Source organism: Leucoraja erinacea, chromosome 20 (genome assembly GCF_028641065.1).
Source record: "Leucoraja erinacea ecotype New England chromosome 20, Leri_hhj_1, whole genome shotgun sequence".
Classification (NCBI taxonomy): Eukaryota; Metazoa; Chordata; class Chondrichthyes; order Rajiformes; family Rajidae; genus Leucoraja; species Leucoraja erinaceus.
The window spans coordinates 17,586,572-17,605,512 of NC_073396.1; the positions used below are offsets into that span (position 1 = coordinate 17,586,572).

General features: G+C 41.9%; 1 protein-coding gene across 3 annotated transcripts in view; it reads left to right on the top strand.

Moving 5' to 3' along the window:
* The window catches only part of e4f1 (E4F transcription factor 1), a 32,095-nt gene that overhangs the window by 11,157 nt on the left and 1,997 nt on the right, over nucleotides 1-18,941 (top strand). For all 3 annotated transcript variants that reach the window (XM_055651404.1, XM_055651405.1, XM_055651406.1), the window contains exons 4-13: nucleotides 2,333-2,535; nucleotides 3,008-3,128; nucleotides 3,729-3,902; nucleotides 6,492-6,652; nucleotides 9,640-9,843; nucleotides 12,173-12,278; nucleotides 13,928-14,145; nucleotides 14,945-15,143; nucleotides 17,787-17,947; nucleotides 18,213-18,269. In XM_055651404.1, coding sequence (XP_055507379.1) covers nucleotides 2,333-2,535; nucleotides 3,008-3,128; nucleotides 3,729-3,902; nucleotides 6,492-6,652; nucleotides 9,640-9,843; nucleotides 12,173-12,278; nucleotides 13,928-14,145; nucleotides 14,945-15,143; nucleotides 17,787-17,947; nucleotides 18,213-18,269 — 1,604 coding nt within the window. The remainder of the gene's footprint in view (nucleotides 1-2,332; nucleotides 2,536-3,007; nucleotides 3,129-3,728; nucleotides 3,903-6,491; nucleotides 6,653-9,639; nucleotides 9,844-12,172; nucleotides 12,279-13,927; nucleotides 14,146-14,944; nucleotides 15,144-17,786; nucleotides 17,948-18,212; nucleotides 18,270-18,941) is intronic.

Sequence of the window (18,941 nt, forward strand, 5' to 3'; positions counted from 1 at the left end):
ACATGCCCAGGCCATAACACCCCCAACACTGTGTTTCACAGATGAAGTGGTATGCTTTGGAATTTGGGCAGTTCCTTCTCTCCTCCATACTTTGCTCTTGCCATCACTTTGATATGTTAATCTTCATCTCATCTGTCCAAATGACCATTTTCCAGAACAGTGGTCGCTATTTTAAGTACTTCCTGGCAAACTTTAACCCGGCCATCCTAGTGGTTTGCACCTTGCAGTGTAGCCTCTGTATTTCTGTTCATGAAGTCTTCTGAGGACAGTGACAAATCCACACCTGATTCCTGAAGAGTGTTTCTGATCTGTCGGACAGGTGTTTGGGGATTTTTCTTTATTACAGAGAGAATTCTTCTGTCGTCAACTGTGGAGGTCTTCCTTGGCCTGCCAGTCCCTTTGCGATTAGTAAGCTCACCGGTGCTCTCTTTCTTCTTAATGATGTTCCAAATGTTGCTTTTGGACAGTTGAGTAAGCCTAAGGTTTGGCTGATGTCTCTAACAGTTTTATTCTTGTTTCTCAGTCTCATAATGGCTTCCTCTTTGACTTTCATTGGCACAACTTTGGGCCTTATGTTGATAAACAGCAATAAAAGTTTCCAAAGGTGATGGAAAGACTGGAGGAAAGACTAGGTGCTGAGAGCTCTCTTATACCTGCATTAAGTAGGCAATTAAACACACCTGAGCAATTACAAACGCCCGTGAAGCCATATGTCCCAAACATTATGGTGCCCTGAAATGGGGGGGACTGTGTATAAACACAGCTGTAATTTCTACATGGTGAAACTAAAATGTATAAAAATGGCCTTTAAGATACAAGATACAAGATACAATTTAATTGTCATTTGGACCCCTTGAGGTCCAAACGAAATGCCGTTTCTGCAGCCATACATTACATTACAACAAATAGACCCAAGACACAACATAATTTACATAAACATCCATCACATCGCTGTAATGGAAGGCCAAAAAAACTTATCTCTCCACTGCACTCCCCCCCCCCCCGATGTCAGAGTCAAAGTCAAAGCCCCCGGCTGGCGATGGCAATTGTCCCGCAGCCATTAAAGCCACGCCGGGTGGTGCGAGGTCGCACACCGGGTCTTGGTGTTGGAGCCCCCGGCGTGCGCTCGCAAAGTCCCACAGCCATTCCAAGCCGCGCGGGGCGGTGCTGTAAGGCCCCGCTCCAGGAGCTCTTCAACCCCGCAACTCGGGCGGGAGAAGTCGCCGTTGCGAGAGCCCTGAAAAGCGGTCTCCCTCCAGGGACCCGCGGGCTCCCGGTGCCGCCGTCCACCAGACCTGCAGTTGAAGCCTCCGAATCTCCGGAGGTCGGGCCGCAGCAGCAGCAGCGCTCCTCCACCGCTCCACCCACTCCGGACTCGGCCAGCTCCGCGACGGTGACGGCGAGTCGTCGGCACCAGAGTCCCCGGTCTCTTCCTGTTGGAGGCCGCTCCTCGTTGCAGCCCCAACGATAACGGAGACTCGACAAGAAAAGGTCGGGTCTCCCGTGCAGGGAGAGATTTAAAAGTTTCCCCCTCGCTCCCACCCCACCCCCACCCCCCCACACACACACACACCCCAACAAAAAATAACAAAAAACTACATAGAAACATAGACAGAAAATAATAAAAACGCGGACGGGCTGCAGAGGCCGCTGCTGACGAGAGTCGCGCCGCCTACTTAATAAAATCTGACAATGTGCACTTTAACCACATGTGATTTTTTTTTTTCTATTACAAATATCAAATTGTGGAGTACAGAGGCAAATAAATAAATGACGGGTCTTTGTCCCAAACATTATGGAGGGCACCGTATCTCACACAGCAGAGGTTCCAGCATAGATCTCTGAGGAACTCCACTGGTCACAGACTGCCAGCCAGAATAACACCCTTCCATTGTATTCTGAGTTAGTTCTGAATCCAAATGACCACTGGATTCCATGGATCTTAATTTTCTGAATCGGCCTATCTTGAAAGACTTTATCAAATGCCTTCTTACAAGAATCCATGTACACAACATCCACTACCCTACGCTCATAGATCACTTTCGTCACCTCATCATCCAAACTCGAATCAAGTTAGTAAGGCATGACCTGCTATGAGCAAAGCCCAGTTGATTGTCTCTAGTTGGTGCTTTTTCTTCCAAATGTGAGTAAATCCCGTCCCAGAGAATTCTCACCAGTAACTAATGAATCACATCTATCTTGCTCTCTCGGGGCTGGCAACTGCATCCTTCTCAAGTCAGTGCAGTACTGTGCCTGTCTCAGGATGTGTGGCTGCCATCTCAGGTCAGTGCAATGGTGCATTTTGCCATCTAAGTTGTGATTATGATTCCAGATGATGGGAGTACCAAGGAATGTCAGATCTCAGAAGAGCAATTCTGTGAATACACTCAGCTGCAGCAGAGTGAACAGCTCACCAATGAAGAAACTGATGGTCAGAAGAACTCGGAGGAAGAGGCTGAAAAGAAGAGATATGAGATGGTTCTGACTGACGAAGGACGATTCATGTGTCAAGTCTGTGAAAAGACCTTCAAAACGGTCAGTTTGATCCCCAAGACTTTGAGAATGATGGCAATTGCAAACTAAATGGTAATAAAACTACAATCATTAATAAAAATGTAAAGTGGAGTATTTTGTTATAGAAAGTTAGTTTAAAAAATGTTTTTAAGCACAAAGTAGACAAACATTCTCCATTTACAGCACATGAGAGAACTGCTAAACCATGCAGCCAGGAATCTGTCCTGAAAGTATTTAGCAGACAGATGCTTTGAAAAGTGGGGTGGTGGGGGGGGGGGGGGGGTGTAAAGGTTCTGGACACACACTCGGTTAAAGGGCTCTATTACACTTTTAATTAACAACCTTGTGGATTTGCAACATTAGTATGGTTAATGGGATTTAATTTCTGCTGTGTCTAATATCAGTTCAGAAGTTCAAGCTGGAGTGTGTTATGTGTGTGTAACTTAATCCACCAGCCTTGAGCCTTTCAGAGTATCTAATGCTGTACTTGCAGGCTGTCATCCTAAAGGCACACATGGTTACCCATAGTGACAAGAAGCCTTTCAAATGCAAGATATGCGGGATGGCTTTCAGAACCAAGGGATCTTTAGTTAGACACAATCGACGACACACAGGTGAGAAACACATCTGAGGCAAATGTTCTGGCTCTTACACATTTTGCATTTCATTAAGCAAGGAGCAGCTTGTTCTTTTTCCTTTGTACCATTATCAGCTATTTGAAACTTTCAGTATGCTGGATGTGACTGAATTTTTTTCCCTGAACTTGGCTGAGCTGTTACTGCAGCTGTGGTGAATTAAACAGGTGCCCCAATGCTAATTGCACCTTTACTAATATTAATACAGTTTAATAATACTGGTGCTCATTAACTTCTGAAAAGATTTACAAATTTGCTGCGTGCCCCTTTTTTCTCACTTTTTCTCTCTTGCCTCAAATCTCTATATCATCACCTCTGACCAAGTAATCAATATGTAATCAATAAGAGTGACTTTATTACATTATGCAATTTACTGCATGAATAGGCTGAGTTTTGTAAAGCTGAACTTGTTTTAGTTTTGTTAGTTTGATAGCTTGTGCTAGTGCAATCATAGGTGAAATAATGATTTAACCATTAAACTCTTGAGAAAGAGAGTGAATGTCCAGCATATTAGTTTGCTTTGGAAGGATTACTGAAGTTTTCTCTGGAGGTTTAAGCAGCTGTAACGTTGTTTCACAGATGAGCGGCCGTATAAGTGCAGAATGTGTGGGATGAGTTTTCGGGAATCTGGAGCACTCACTCGCCACCTGAAAGCCATCACTCCTTGTACAGAGAAAGTGAAGTTCCAGCAGATGAAATTAATTTCGACAACCGGCCAGGATGAATCAGTGAATAAACCTGAAACTGAAGAAGGTATGGCACAGATCAAATGCATTATATTGTGGCGGCTCCTAAGGGTCGTCCCATTATACTGCCGAACCCCTCGGCACAGGAGTGGTGCAGTCCGGAGGCGGTCCTTAGCCGGAGGGTATAAAAGGCAGGGTTTGGGTGCCATCTTCCCCTGGTTTCGTCTTCCCCTGAACCGGGAGGAAATAAAGTATAGTGCTTCTCAAACTGCGGACTACTTGCCTCATTCTGAGACCCACGCACTACATTGGTGACCCCCGACGCTCCATTGGCATCATGATGGAGACAGAACAAAGCCCTACCTCCTCACACGCCAGCCCGACCCTGTCTCTGGACGCGGTCTCCGTGAAACTGCCCAGCTTCTGGACCACACGGCCGCTCATCTGGTTCCAGCAGGCGGAGGCCCAGTTCAACCTGCGGGGCATCACGGTCGATGCCACCCGCTTCTATTACCTGGTGGGAGCCCTCGACCAGGATGCGGTGGAAGAAGTATCGGACTTCCTCGCAGCCCCTCCGGACAATGACAAATACCTCGGCCTGAAACAGCTCCTGCTCCAAATTTATGGACTAAGTAGGATGGAGCGGGCAGGTAGGATCCTGCATATGGGGGGCCTGGGCGACCGGCGGCCATCTACCCTCCTAAAGGAAATGGTGGCGTTATTAGACGGGCACACGCCATGCCTGTTGTTTGAATATACTTACCTGCATCTGCTGCCGGCCTACATTCGATTGCAACTCACCGACGCCTCGTTTGCTGATCTTCGGGCCCTCGGGAGGCGCGCCTCATTCTGAGACCCACGCACTACAATATGACATATTATCCATTGAAAATTTCGACCATAGTCACCGCATTGGATAAAGACTGTTTATAAAATGGGTTAAGGGAAGATTCAGTGATTCAGACCAGTGAATCATGCAGGCTCAAATTAGTTTCCAGCTGAGGGTACTAGAATGTTAGCATTTATCTTAAGGGGACTGGAACCAAAGGGGTGAAAGCATTTTTTTACGGCTGAATTAAATATTGGTTAGACCTGCCAATAAGAAATTTTTGGCATTAGAGGTCATAGATAGAGTCATAGGTACTACATGGAACCACCAAGTCAAATTTCAATCATTCAATTTTACATTAATCATACCCTAATTCATTTTATTTTCTCCTGCATTCTATCAGCTTCCCCAACATTCTACTACTCAAGTAACAGGGGAAACTTATAGTAGCCAGTTAACATACTGACTGCACATCTATGGTATGTGTGAGGAAACGGGTGTATCCAGATACAATCCTAGGGCCACAGAGAGAATATGTAAACACCATACAGAAGCACCAAAGGTTAGGATTGAACCCGAGTTGCTGTAGTTCTGAGCCTGCAACTCTACAACCTGTGGCAAGGTACTGCCTGCTGCACTATGGAGTCATGGTGTTGGGACCTAAGGAGTTGATTCAGAAGGACAGGTTGCATAACAGACAATTAATGAGAAAGGAAGGATAGATGCCATATCAGCTATTGGGTGGAAATCCAGAACAGGGAGCATTACAAATTGGAGACCATTTGGGAATAATATCAGAAAGCTCTCTTCAAAGCAACATGGAAATCTGGAATTATCTTCCCTCCCAAGGCTATCAGTACTGGGGTGCAGTAACAGGATTAGGCCAATTGAAAATTGAGATTTATAATTTTTAGGAGAGTAATCAGAATTATACAAGTAAGGTGTGTAGATGGAGGTTAGATAGAAATCAGCCTGGTGTTATTGAATAATGATATGGTTATGGAGAACGTCAATGGACTCCCTCTGCCATGTCCTTTTCTGTCTTCCAGTCTTATCAATGATAAATAGGTTCTATTTTTAAATTTGCTCATGGGAAACAGCAGTATTAGCAAGCCCCACATTTCAATTTGTAATTGCCCTTAAGATGGTAGTTACGAACCGTTGCTTGTTTTGTTAAACCGTTCCAGTGAGCTGTTAAGACTCAACAGAGTTGGTGTGAATCAAGAATTACGAAAAGGGCAATCTGAGTGCGGGTGACAGATTTCTTTCCCTGAAGGACATTATTGAAATCAATGAGTTTTCAAAAGTCACAGTTTCATTGCAGATTAGACCTTTTTTGTCCAAATGTTTTTTTAACTGCCTGATTTAAATTCCCCATGTGCCACAGTGAACCTGATCCCATGTCTCTGGTTTATATGTATCCATTATGCCAAATTCCCCTGAACAAAAACAAAGTCAAGGAGGAAAGGCACTGTGCACTTAGTGGCAGCTGGTGGATAGCCACTTAGCAGTTGAATTAAGTAATAATTATAAATATAAAAATTGCAGTTAAGTTAACTACACCCCTATTCAAATTTTAGATTCATTGTTCATTAATAAGACAGCACATATACAGAAATTATTATTTTTATTTTTTTTTAAAACTGCTTTCTTTGTAATAATGGATGCGGCAATTGCTGATGGGTTGGCTGCCAGTCGTCGTGTATTCCACATCACCGATGGGCACAATAGTGGGCTGGGCTTTGTAGTTATCAAAATAGTGGCTGTAGGTTTGTGTGAATTAATACTTATATTTGTTTTCTACACCTAATCTTTGTTATTTTACAGTAAATACACAGATAGAAGAGTTGGTTTCTACAGCAGTACCAGAGTCTCCAGAAACAACAGCAATGATCAGTGTGCTTATGAATTCTGAAGGAAGCATTGAGGAAGTGCAGGTTCATAATGTGAGCCAAGCTCTAGATTCTGAAGTTGCACAGAAACTGCAGGTAAATTATCAACAACACACCCAGGTACCTTGGGTCAGAAATGGTCAACATTTTCATCTTTAAAGAATGAAGTCATGCAGAAAAGAAAGTTTATTTTTTATTTTTTAATACCGTTAAAATATGTTGAACAATAAACAAAACCACATAGTTTAGGACTTAATTTAGCCACAAATAAAGAAATGTGACGGGCCCATAATTCTGCGTTGCATCTCCTTTCATAAACAGGCAAGTAACATACCACATTTCCAACCTTTGGCATAATAAGTAAGTTTGGTATATCGCACGTGCAATGAATCATGGGATTTGTCAAAGGTCATTCGGGATAAACAAAGAGCGTTGCAGCACACTGTATAAACTGTGTACGTATTGGGCGGAACTCTGTAAAAATAACATTTTCGGTCTGATTTTTCATCGTCTTTGTAGCTTATGTTGGTTATGGCTGACCCAAATGACGATGATATGACTGGATGATTTTCTGCGATGGAACGCCAAAGCTTTGAAGCATTTTTTAGCGGACAGGGGGTTGAAAAAGACGGGACGAAAAGACAAAGTCGCTGCTCTTGCTTACGCTGCATCGTATATGACCATGTCAAAGCCTGCAACTGTAGATGCCATGGTCGTTCTATAAATATCTCTGTGCAGTCGAGAATGCATCTCAGTGCTGGGCATTTATTTCTTGTCTGTTTCATCTGCATGGAACTTATCAAATCACGATCTGGACAGAAAATCACGGGTTTCAGTTGGATGGCTAGGAATTTAATCCCAAGTACTGAATATTTTAGAATATGTACCCCCACTAACACCAAAGTCGCGAGAAACACCATCGACAGCCCAAGGCGCAGCTTCATCAACACAAGTACCATTTCATCCTTGATGCTGAGTTTTGATCTGTGTCCAGTTCTTTGGCGATTGTTTACTTTAGTACTGACACCCTTTTTCTTCCATTCCCAATATTGCATTTTCATTGCTTTATTATTCACATACTTGCATAGGTTGTCTAAGTCTTCCTTCGAAGAAAGCCCTGTCAATCTTATGTCCTTCCGTTTTTGGATTCATCCCGTGCAATTACAGTTCTCTTGACAGCTGTATTTGTACACATAAGCATGATCTACAGCAAAAGCTCGCAAACGCTTGTTGTCTGGTCCATCCTCAACATGTTGTTCAACATTGGTTGGCGTTGCTGTCATCGACTTTCTCGTTTTATTTGAAGGTTTTCCATCTGTGAGGGAGTGCAGGTGGGGACCTTGGGGAGTTCGATAACAAATAACCAAGATTCAGGACCGGGTCTGGATTGAGTGTTGTTGGCTCGCGTCCACAAAGTGCTTAGAGCACACACGGCTTTAGCCTTTGCGTCAGGCTGCAAATTCTTGCCTTTCTCGTCATTTCGGTCGACCAGTTTGGCCCAACACAACCGGGCTGTTCTATCCCTCTTCTCTGTCGGAAATGGGACTAGTGGACTAGTATAGAATAGGAATACTTTATTGTCACATGTGACTAGGCACAGTGAGATTCTTTGCTTCCATACACATTGTATACAAATAACAGCCACCTACGGCACTGACAAAGTTACAAAGCACGCCGGCTCCCCCTTATGTCCCCCTCCCCCACCACAGCAGTTCCCCCACGCCAGGTCCCCATTGTCCTTTGTTCCCCCCCCCCCACCCCCCCCTTTGATCCATGTTCTTTCATTCTCTCCCCCCACACGGTAAGATCTCGCTGAAACCACCCCACAAATACTTTCATCGTATTTTGTATATTACACTTTATACAATAGTTTTGAAAGCCGTATTTTCTTACCTCAAAGAAGCAAAACTAGCAAATATGTATGAAACGCAGGTCAAAACAATGATCGATTGTAATGTATACACAAAGTAGCTCAGCTGGCGAGAATGTTTGTCCCGAATGACCCATGACCTAGGCAAACTCACGCATGCACACCATTTTAAAATAAAACACGTCACCATCCCTCGTGAGTTTTGTACAAATTGAACATTCTGATAAATACACTTAGTATAATATTTTTTCCCAGAAAGCCGTATTTCTTCTGTACCTCAAAGAAGGAGGCAAAACTAGCAAATTACTGTATACCTAGAAGGTTCGGGGTTCAAGTCTCCATTCAGACACTTGAGAATATAATCAAAAATGGTATTCCTTTGCAGTGTTAAGGAATGTATGTGGTCAGAAGTTTTGTTTTTCAGATAGGACATTAAATCAAAGCTCATTGTAGATGCAAAATATACCATGGCACCATTTTGAAGATAATTTTATCAATATTTACCCATTGATAACACTATTGAATCAAATTACCTGATAATTTTATCAATATTTATCCATAGCACAGTTGTAATACCGAACCTGGTCGTTATTTACTGTACAAATGATTGTCACTTACAAAATTTCTATTGACTGCCATGTTCTAATGAAATGATTTCTTGTGAAAGATTTGTGTAATTGAGCATTCTGATATAACCTTTATTTTTTTAAATCTATTAATAAGTATTTTTTTAATTTGATTTTTGTTACCATGGTTGTTGCTCTATACTATAGTTTCATTTTGCTGTCACTGATCGTGTGGTTCCTCCATGCATTGCCTCCGGTGCTCAGATAATACATTTCTTCTATCCTGCGCTGAGATGACCCTGGTCAACAGCACCTGCAATCTCTTGTATTGTCTTATTAAGCAGAATGGCTGTCTGACTACTGTTCTAAGAAGGTTTATTGGGTATCAAGTCTCTTGCTTGCTTCAGCACACTTGAGATAAATACAGAAAAGTCAAATGGACAATATTCCTCTGCAGTGTCAAGGTTTTCATGTATGTTTTGTGTGTCAGAAGTTAATTATGGGCATCCACGAAGATTGATCAATAAATCATATGTGTTAAAGGGAGACATAACTTAAGTTGGGAAACAGAAGAATACTTTGACTCAAATGTTCATATTTCTTTTAATAAAGCAAAGACGATCATCAGTATTGTATTCTTTGTCTAGTCACCTGTTTCAACGGAGCTGGCTCCAGAGGAGACGACCAATGAGAATCTGATCTGTCAGGCCATGAGGAATTCCGGGATTGTCATTGAAACGGTAACCATCGGAGATTCCCAGAAATGCATTGAAGAATCTCAGTTGAGTGCTGAGGAAGGAACTGAAGAAGATTCTCTGGAGGACGGTGTTGTGATGGAAAATGATGATATGGTACCTTTTTAGTTTACCACTTTAATCCAGAGTTGTCCATTGGAGTTTAGGTGTGTGTGTGTTTTCCCTTCACCACCATCTCTACTCTCCCCATCCCCACCAAATCAGTGATCCAATTTCTGAGTGCATTTCCCTTCAATGATCTAGTGGACTCTGTGTGGATGGTGACAATTGATTTATCAATGGTCTGGAAGAATAATCTAGACATGACTTTAAATCCAACCATAGCAATGGAATTTAATGATTGGAAAATTTAAATAAGTGACCATGAAACTATGTAAAAGCCAGTGCCTTGCTATAGGAAGGATGTTGTAAAGCTGGAAAGAGTGCAGAGAAGAATTACGAGGATATTGTCAGGACATGAGAGGCAGAGATATAGGGAGAGGTTGGGCAGGCTATGACTATATTCCTTAGAGTGCAGGAGGATGAGAGGTGTATGAGATCACAAGGGGAATAGGTAAGGTGAATGCAGAGTCTTTTATCCAGAGTATGGGAATCAAGAGCCAGATGATATAGGTTTAAGGTTAGAGGGGAAACGTTTTAAACAAACCCGAGGGTCAATTATTTCATGCTGAGGGTGATGGGTGTATGGTTCAAGCTGCCAGAAGAGATAGCTGAGGCAGGTACTATAACAATATTTAAAATATATTTGGGCAGGTACATGGATAGGAAAGGTTTGGAGTGATATGGGCCAAAGTCAGGCAGGTGAGACTAGTGTAAATGGGGTATCTTGGTTGGCATGGCAATGTTGGGCCGAAGGGCGTGTATTCGTGCTGTATGACTCTAAAACTGTCTTAATGCAGTTGTAGAAATTAGTGCATTCTGCAGTTTTGATCTCCGTATACGAGGAAGGATGTTCTTACTATGTAGGGAGTGCTGTGAAGGTTGATTCCTGCCATGACAGAAATTATGTATGTCGAACAATTATCTTTGTATTTGCTGGTCATGAATGCCACGTTATGATATTTCCTTGGCTCAGCAGGAGGCCATAGAGCCCATGATAGCTCACCCCCTGCTAATTTTCCCCTTAGTTCAATCTCTTTAGTTCTCAATAAAACAGGTGGGACTTTAATTGCAATTTATCAAATCCTGATGGGACTGATGTCCCCAAAGGTGGGTAATTCATTGGTTTGGCTGCTTCAGATGGAGATGGTGATAATTTATTTTACCTGAAAAAAGGTGAATCTGTAACATTTGCTGTAATGCAAGAAAGTTAAGGTCAAATAACTCCAGGAGTTGGATATAGTACTGATGGCTAATAACATCATGATGTGGCGAGAAAACAAGTACAGTCTCCTGACTTTGAATATTCGGACATGACTGTAAAAAGGCAGAGCTGACTCGAGAGGTCAAATGCCCACCTTATACATATTGATCATCATGTCTATCCATGCTAATCCCATTTGCTAATCCTCATCTGTATCCAACTATTACTTGCCAATATTTGTCCTGCCTCCACTTTTTTTTAAACCTTTCTCTTTCCCCTCTTTCTTCCCCCCCCCCCCCCCCCCCCCCCCCCCACAATCAGTTTGAAGGGCCCAAAACCAAAATGCCACCTGTCTATAGCTTCAAGATGCTGCCTGACCTGCTGAGTTACTCCAGCACTTTGTGTTCAACATTGGGAGAAATGTGTTTTTTTTCCAGGCCTTGACCTTGAGTAGAGAATCTGGAAGTTATTCACATTTTGCAGAAATTTCCTTATTCAATTAGATTTTCTTCCTTATATCTGTATGCCGTAATCCAGTTATAAAACTGAGATGGATTCCTCGGTTTCCTTTCACCAAATCCCTCCTGTGGGTTGATAGAAGGAGCTTTGATCTCTACTTAGAACCTTGCCCAGGGGATATGATGTGACGTAGGAATCTGATGGTCAGTTACGATTTATATTTACTATTTATTCATGAGATATAAGTGTGCTGGTAAACCAAACATTTATTTACCATTTCTAATTGCTCTTGAACTAAATTGTTTGCTTGACCATTTCAGAGAACATTTAAAAGTCAACTTTATTGTAGCAAATCTGAAATTATATTTGCATCAACCAGATAACATTTCCAACAACTGATTTCTTGCATAAATTCAATTAGCAAAACAGAGGTTATTTTTAAACACTAATTCTGTAGTTTCAGGGCTGGAGTATCTGATGCTCCTTATTTCAGATATAAAAAAATACTGAATCAACTAGATCTAATTCCCCAGATGCTATGAAGATAATTGAATTTATGTTTCTAGATCTTTCATCTACATTCTGGATTAGCAGTCTAGTAATATAACCGCCATGCTACTGTTCTGTATTTTCTGAACTACCTATTAAATATTTTATATGCAGGCAGACTTAAAAAGTGATAGCAACTGCAAACAGTTCAAGTGCCCTCACTGCAATCGAGTGTTCCGTGGATCTAGCTATTTGCGCCTGCATATTAAAGCCCATTTGGGTAAGTGGACAAAGGACACAAGTTACTAACTCATCTCAGTCTCTTATTTGGGTACAATAACAAGAATTTGTATTTGAATGATGCAGTACATTTGATGTAGTAAAATCCTTCACAGGAGCATTATGTCAAAATGTTGATTCTGTGCTGTATAAGAAACCAGATTCCGAGGAGCGTAAAATATTTGGAGGATCGCCACGTGAAATTATTTCGATCAATGAGATTAATAAAGGCAGATTCACGTGGCGATCCTCGAAATATTTTACGTAGATTTTAGTAAGGCGCTTAAGTTTAAGATGTATGGGATTCACAATGACTTGGTCGTATGGATTAAAAACTGGCATTCATAGAAGACCAAACCACCTCACACTCGCCAAATCCCACCACAGCTCTTTATTTATGACAGTTTTTGCTGGATTGCCTATCACCAAGCATTTGTGTCACTGTCTGATAACTAGGCAATCACAATGATGCAATGATGTAAATATTTGGTGGAGTAATAAGCAAAATACCTGGAGCAGGCAAGTATTGTGAGGAAACCCTGGATAAGCTAGACTTGTATGCAATGGAATAATTTGGAAGAGTGAGTGGGAATGATTAAATATATACAATCCTGAGGGTTCTTGACAGAACAAATGTGGGATGGTGGAGAGTGGAGAGGATCTTTTCTCTTGTGGGAGAATCTAGAACTAGAATCACTGTTGTAAAGGGTAATCCATTGAAACATGAGAAGCAATGGTAATTGTTTTTCCCCTAATGGTCTCTTTTAAACCAAATCTTTGATACCAACCATTCACTGCATTGGATCCCCTGCCACCCCAGTGTCTGATACTGAGCATTTATTTCATTGGGGTTTCCCAGAACTCAGTGAATTTTGAACAACATCAACCAATGTCTTCACTATCTCCATAGCTGCTACCTTTAAAACCCTCCGTTGAGGGCCACTAGGTCCTGGTGAGTTCTTTGCCTTTAGCCCCATTATTTTTTTCCAATATCTTGTCCCTCACGATAGGAATTGTTACAAGCCCTTCCATGATATTTGAAAGTAGCCCATCTGTTATCTGGGATATCGGCAGTGTTCACCACGATGACCTAAAGCAAGGTATTGGTTTAACTTATCTGCCATTCCTTTGTTTCCCCTCATTAAATCTTCTACCCCTCCATTAGCCTAGCTATCTTTTTTTTTAACGCATGTGTAGAAACTCTTGCAGTTTGTTTTGTTATTACGTGTAAGTTTTCTCATAAGTGATTTTCTTCCTGACAAACTTTTCAGTCTCTCACCCCTGGTTCCTGAAACGTTCCGTCCTCCGGTTTGATTTTGCACTGGTGCCTGAGTATATGGCATTGAGCATTTGCTGCATTGGTGCCCAGGCTGATTGTGATTACTAGTGAATCAGTGCAGTGATTCTGCATGATACATATTGAGTGAGATACCTTTCAGAATGGAGCGACACGTGTTCTGGACATCTTTACTCTGGTTGGTTTTCAGTTGGACATTACATAAAATGTAAATGCTTCAGAAGGCAAGTCTATGCTAACTCTATGAGAATGGAGAATTGTACAAGAGTGCAAGTTGTGTCAATTGTACCCGTGCAGTGTGAATGTGACTTTGTATAGAGATTGTTGAGCCTGATGTGTGCAATACTTTTCAGGATACAAGCCTCACAGGTGTGAGCTGTGCGAGAAGGAATTTATGACGGCATACATTCTGAAGAAACACCTGGAATCGCATTACAATGAGAGACGCTTCAAGTGTGGGGAGTGTGGCAAGCTTTATAAGAGCATTGCCCACGTGAAGGAGCACATGAGGGCGCATTCAGATGACCGGCCGTACCTATGCCCAGTATGTGGGAAAAAATACAAGACAAAGGTCAGAGAGGGTGCAATGGCAGCACAAGCCTGGCAATTTTTTAAATCAGTTTTAACCTGTTGTAGAGTATTTCAAAAGGTACTTTATAAGCTTTGAAATTTTGCAACTTTTGTCCTGTATGAATCATGGCATATAGGTTATATGCAGCTAGCTTCCACAAACAACATGATCACCATATCTGTTTGAACTGGGTTAAGTGGGGGCTAAATTGGATTGGACTCTGGAAAGACCTTCACTAGTCTTTGAAATATTGCCGTTAAATATTGAAGACACCTGACATCTCATTTTGGCACTTCTGATAGCAGCACATTCCCTCAAGTAGTCTAAAGAAGATTATAATGTTCTGCATTGGTGGCCTACATTGTTCTACTTTGTGCTCGAGTGGAATCGTGTGATTATCACTGTAAATGCAGAATGTTAATATATTTTGGAAATCTTTGGTGCCCATTCACTGGCATTTATGAAATGGAACAATAAAGTCGTCCTGTACATTTGGTCATAGGATTGCCCCTTCATGTTCTGATTAGCTATTCTCACACTGTCTGATGTTGATTGACCAGGTTGCAATTTGCAGCTACAGCCTTAGAATCATGACGTCTTTTTCAACAACAGTATTAGGATATTTACTCCGTCTCTTTCACACTTTTTTTTCCTTTGAGCCACGACCCAATCACTGCTCGAACATATAGTTATAGCTCTAATTATAATCTTTAATTTTTGGACATTCAGAAGTGATTCTATGTGGTTAAGGGAACTTTCTTTACCATTTGGTTTCTAATGCTCAGATATGTGGTTTCAGAATGCGCAGCAAGTTCACCTGAGGACACACTCTGAGAACAAGCCATTTGCCTGTGACTTTTGTACTCGGGCGTTCCGAGAGAAAGGATCTCTCATCCGACATGTGCGGCTTCATACCGGAGAGAAGCCGTTTACGTGCTGTAAATGTGGCCGAGGCTTTGCAGAACATGGGACTCTCAACCGGCATTTACGAGCCAAAGGTGTGTGGGAACCTGGTGGGATTGAACTTTATTCAATTCAATTCAATTCAACTTTAATGTCATCGCACAAATACAAGTATCAGTACAACGAAATGCAGTTTTGCGTCAGACCGTAGTAGTTGTACATAAAGAGAAAAAACAAGAAAAAAATAGAAAGAGAGAAGATACAGAATAATCAGGAAATACAGAATGATTAAACAAAGGGGGATGGAGGGACCAGAGAAGTCTATCGTCGGGACTCCGAGTTCAGCAGTGTGATTGTGTTGTTATAGAAGCTTTTCCTCATCCTGCTGGTACGTGACCTGAGGCTCCTGTACCGCCTCCCTGATGGGAGGAGGGCAAACAGTCCATGGTTGGGGTGTGAGGGGTCTTTGATGATCTTCCCAGCCCGACTCAGACACCGCTTTCGGTGGAGGGCATCCATGGCAGGGAGCGGGGCACCGATGATGTGCTGCGCGGTTTTCACCACCCGTTGTAGTGCTTTCCTGTCCGCAGCAGTGCAGCTGCTGTACCATACTGTGAAGCAGGTGGTCAGGATACTCTCTATGGTACAGCGGTAAAAGTTGGTCAGGATCTGGGGGGACAGGTGGGCTTTCTTGAGCCTCCTAAGGAAGTAAAGGCGCTGCTGTGCCTTTTTGATCAGCTTGGAGGTGTTGAGGGACCAGGACAAGTCCTCCGAGATATGCACTCCGAGGAATTTATAGCTGGAGACGCGCTCCACCTCAGTCCCGTTGATATGGATGGCGGTATGACTGCCTCCTCTGGTCTGCCTGAAGTCGACAATAATCTCCTTCGTCTTTTTGGAGTTGAGGATGAGGTTATTGTCGGCACACCAGGTGGTCAGGTGCTGGATCTCATCCCTGTAGGCTGACTCATCGTTGTCGCTGATCAGTCCTACTACCGTGGTATCGTCAGCAAACTTAATAATGGCGTTGGATCCGTGCTTTGGGATGCAGTCGTGGGTGAAGAGGGAGTAGAGGAGAGGGCTGAGCACACAGCCCTGTGGCACTCCGGTGTTCAGTGTTATAGTGGAGGAGGTGAGGTTGTTGACCCTAACAGACTGTGGTCTGTTAGTGAGGAAGTCCAATGTCCAGTTGCAGCAACCCATATCTTGTATATGCTCATGCTCCTCGATCTACAAAGTCTTACATTGTTGCCACAATCTTTTAATTCTACATTCGAGCATATTATTGGGTCGTTTCAACAACTCGCAGGACACTTAACGATAGTTATCTACATTTGTAGATATCTATCAATGTAGTTAAATGTCCTGAGACACTTCAAAACAAAATCAACAAAAACAGATATTAGTCAAACGGTTGCTCAGTGAGGTTAAAGAATCTCACTGAAATGATGGAGGGAGGTGGGAGGGTTATGGAGAGAATTTCATAGATGGAGGCCAAGGTAGCTTAAGATTACTGTTTTTGCTTGATTTTAATGTGCTGAAAGCTGGTTAGGTAAGGACAGAGGGGGATAAAATGTGGGTACTCCATTATGATGTACAGCAGAGTATTAAACAGGAACAGAATATTGCTATGGAAAAGCATAGGGCTAGAAATTATTTGGATAAACAGTTGTTTCTGTTTTTCTCTCTGTACATGCTGCCTGATCTGAGTATTCCCAGTATTTTCTACTTTTATATTATAAGGAAATATTGATAGATGAGTGGATAGGCTGTCGAATATAAATTTAAGATGAAGATAGACACAAAATGCTGGAGTAACTCAATGGGACAGGCAGCATCTCTGGAGAGAAGGAATGGGTGACGTTTTGGGTCGAGACCCTTCAGGATAAATTCATCCAGGCAGGTAGATGAATTCATCCAGGCAGAAATCAACCATTTTGTTCTGAAAGAGATCGCAGGACAGATCCTCTCCTGGTTACCAACGCCCGACTTACAGCCCGCACATGTGAGTATTTGGGAGGAGACTGATGGGAAGTTGCTGTGGGCATCTCCTGCCATGGTTTGCTGCGATATCCGAATGATTGAGTAAAAAAAACCCTGGTTTAGCTACACATTGCTCTTCGTTGCTGATGTTTTTATTTAAATATACTTTTAGCTTCAATAAACGTATGAAAATTTCTCAAGAATGTTGTGTCGTAACCTGGGGAAGGTTTGTATTTGCTCAGTGCCATGAGGGTTGTGCAAGTACATAATTTGCGAAAAGCTAATAGACAGTATAGATTCGGAATGAAGAAGTGGCCATGATTACATAAACTGGGCTAAATCAAAGGATTAAGGAATAATATTGTGTGAAATGGTGCATAGGGCTTGATATCAGAGTTTTGCAGCACAGAAATGGGACCTTTGGTCCACCACATCCATGCCATAAGTTAGAAAGAAACATTTTTCTCTAGGGGAATTCAAAACAAACGTGTGACATCTTTAAAGTCATCCTGGTGTTAGGACATCTGTGTGATGTCAGGAGGTACTTCATGAACAAAATAATAGAAATGTGGAATAGTATCCTTAACCAAAAAAACCTAAAACTAGGTATTGGTTGTAAATTTTAATATTGAAATTGATTTCTGTTAAAAGTTATGAAATTGTTGCAATTGAAATTAAGTGATAAGAGGGGATGAATGCCTTTCCTTGACTTTGTGTAATCTATCTGAAACTAATTATTCTTCTTCTATCTGGAGGTGGTTGTCAGGTTGGATGTAAAGAGCTGGATCAGGTTGAGGTATCATCTGGTGACCAGTCTGCTGATAGCGTTGCTACAGCTATCATCACTGATGACCCACATACTGTACTGGTAGAGTTCTCCTCAATGGTGGCGGACACGCAGGAATATATTATCAAGGTATCTATGGCACTTACAGTACACAATTTTTTTTAAATAATGTTGATTTATCAAGTTTCTGAAGGATGTTAACAGCTGTTGTTGGTTGCCCTCCATCACCATAGTCGATCATGATGATGCTCGGTATTGCACTTACAAATAGTCTGTGCAGGAGACTATCAGTGATCTCTATTGGGTAGCAGTGTGTAAGTGTCAGAGCAGTTTGTGCGTGTCGATAGTACGATCTTCTGGAAGCTAATAAATGTGACTTTATTCATATTGACAGACCCCTTCTGAAGAGACAGAAAGCAATGATGTGGGCACCCTAATCCAAAGCTCTAAGGTTGGTTGTTTATTTCTTACTTTATAAATTTTTAAACTTGGTGTCTCGGATTACGATGATCATAGTTAGAGAGGAACTCGTATTAGACTGTTTATGTTGGACTGTCTATACATAGATGTGCAGTGTCCATAATAAAAAAAGGGAAAATGGGGGTGATGTATTTTGAAAGTCCAGTTAAAGTGGGGATTACTGTAAAATCTGAACATTTAAGAACATTAAAGTAATTAGCAAAATAGGGGAAACATTTGCGGTGGAGTGACGCACTTAGTAAAGTAACATAATGGCAGCTGCCTGTCCTGCTCAGTTACTCCAGCATTTTGTATCTAACTTTGGTTTAAACCAGCATCTGCAGGTCCTTCCTACAGTAAAAAAAAAATAGTGATGGCTGCAATTGTAAGACCAATATTATCCATGTAGGATTAAATGAAAAGATAATTTTCAGACATTATTATCAAGTGTACCAAGGTACGATGAATAGCTTTGTTTTGCCTGCTATCCAAACAGATCATATAATACTTTACATAAATACAATGAAGTCATAAGATCATGTGATAGGAGCAGAATTAGGCCATTCAGCACATTGTTTATTCCGTCATTCAATCATAGCTGATCTATCTCTCCGTCCTAACCCCATTCTCTTGCCTTCTTCCCATAACATCTGACACCTGCACT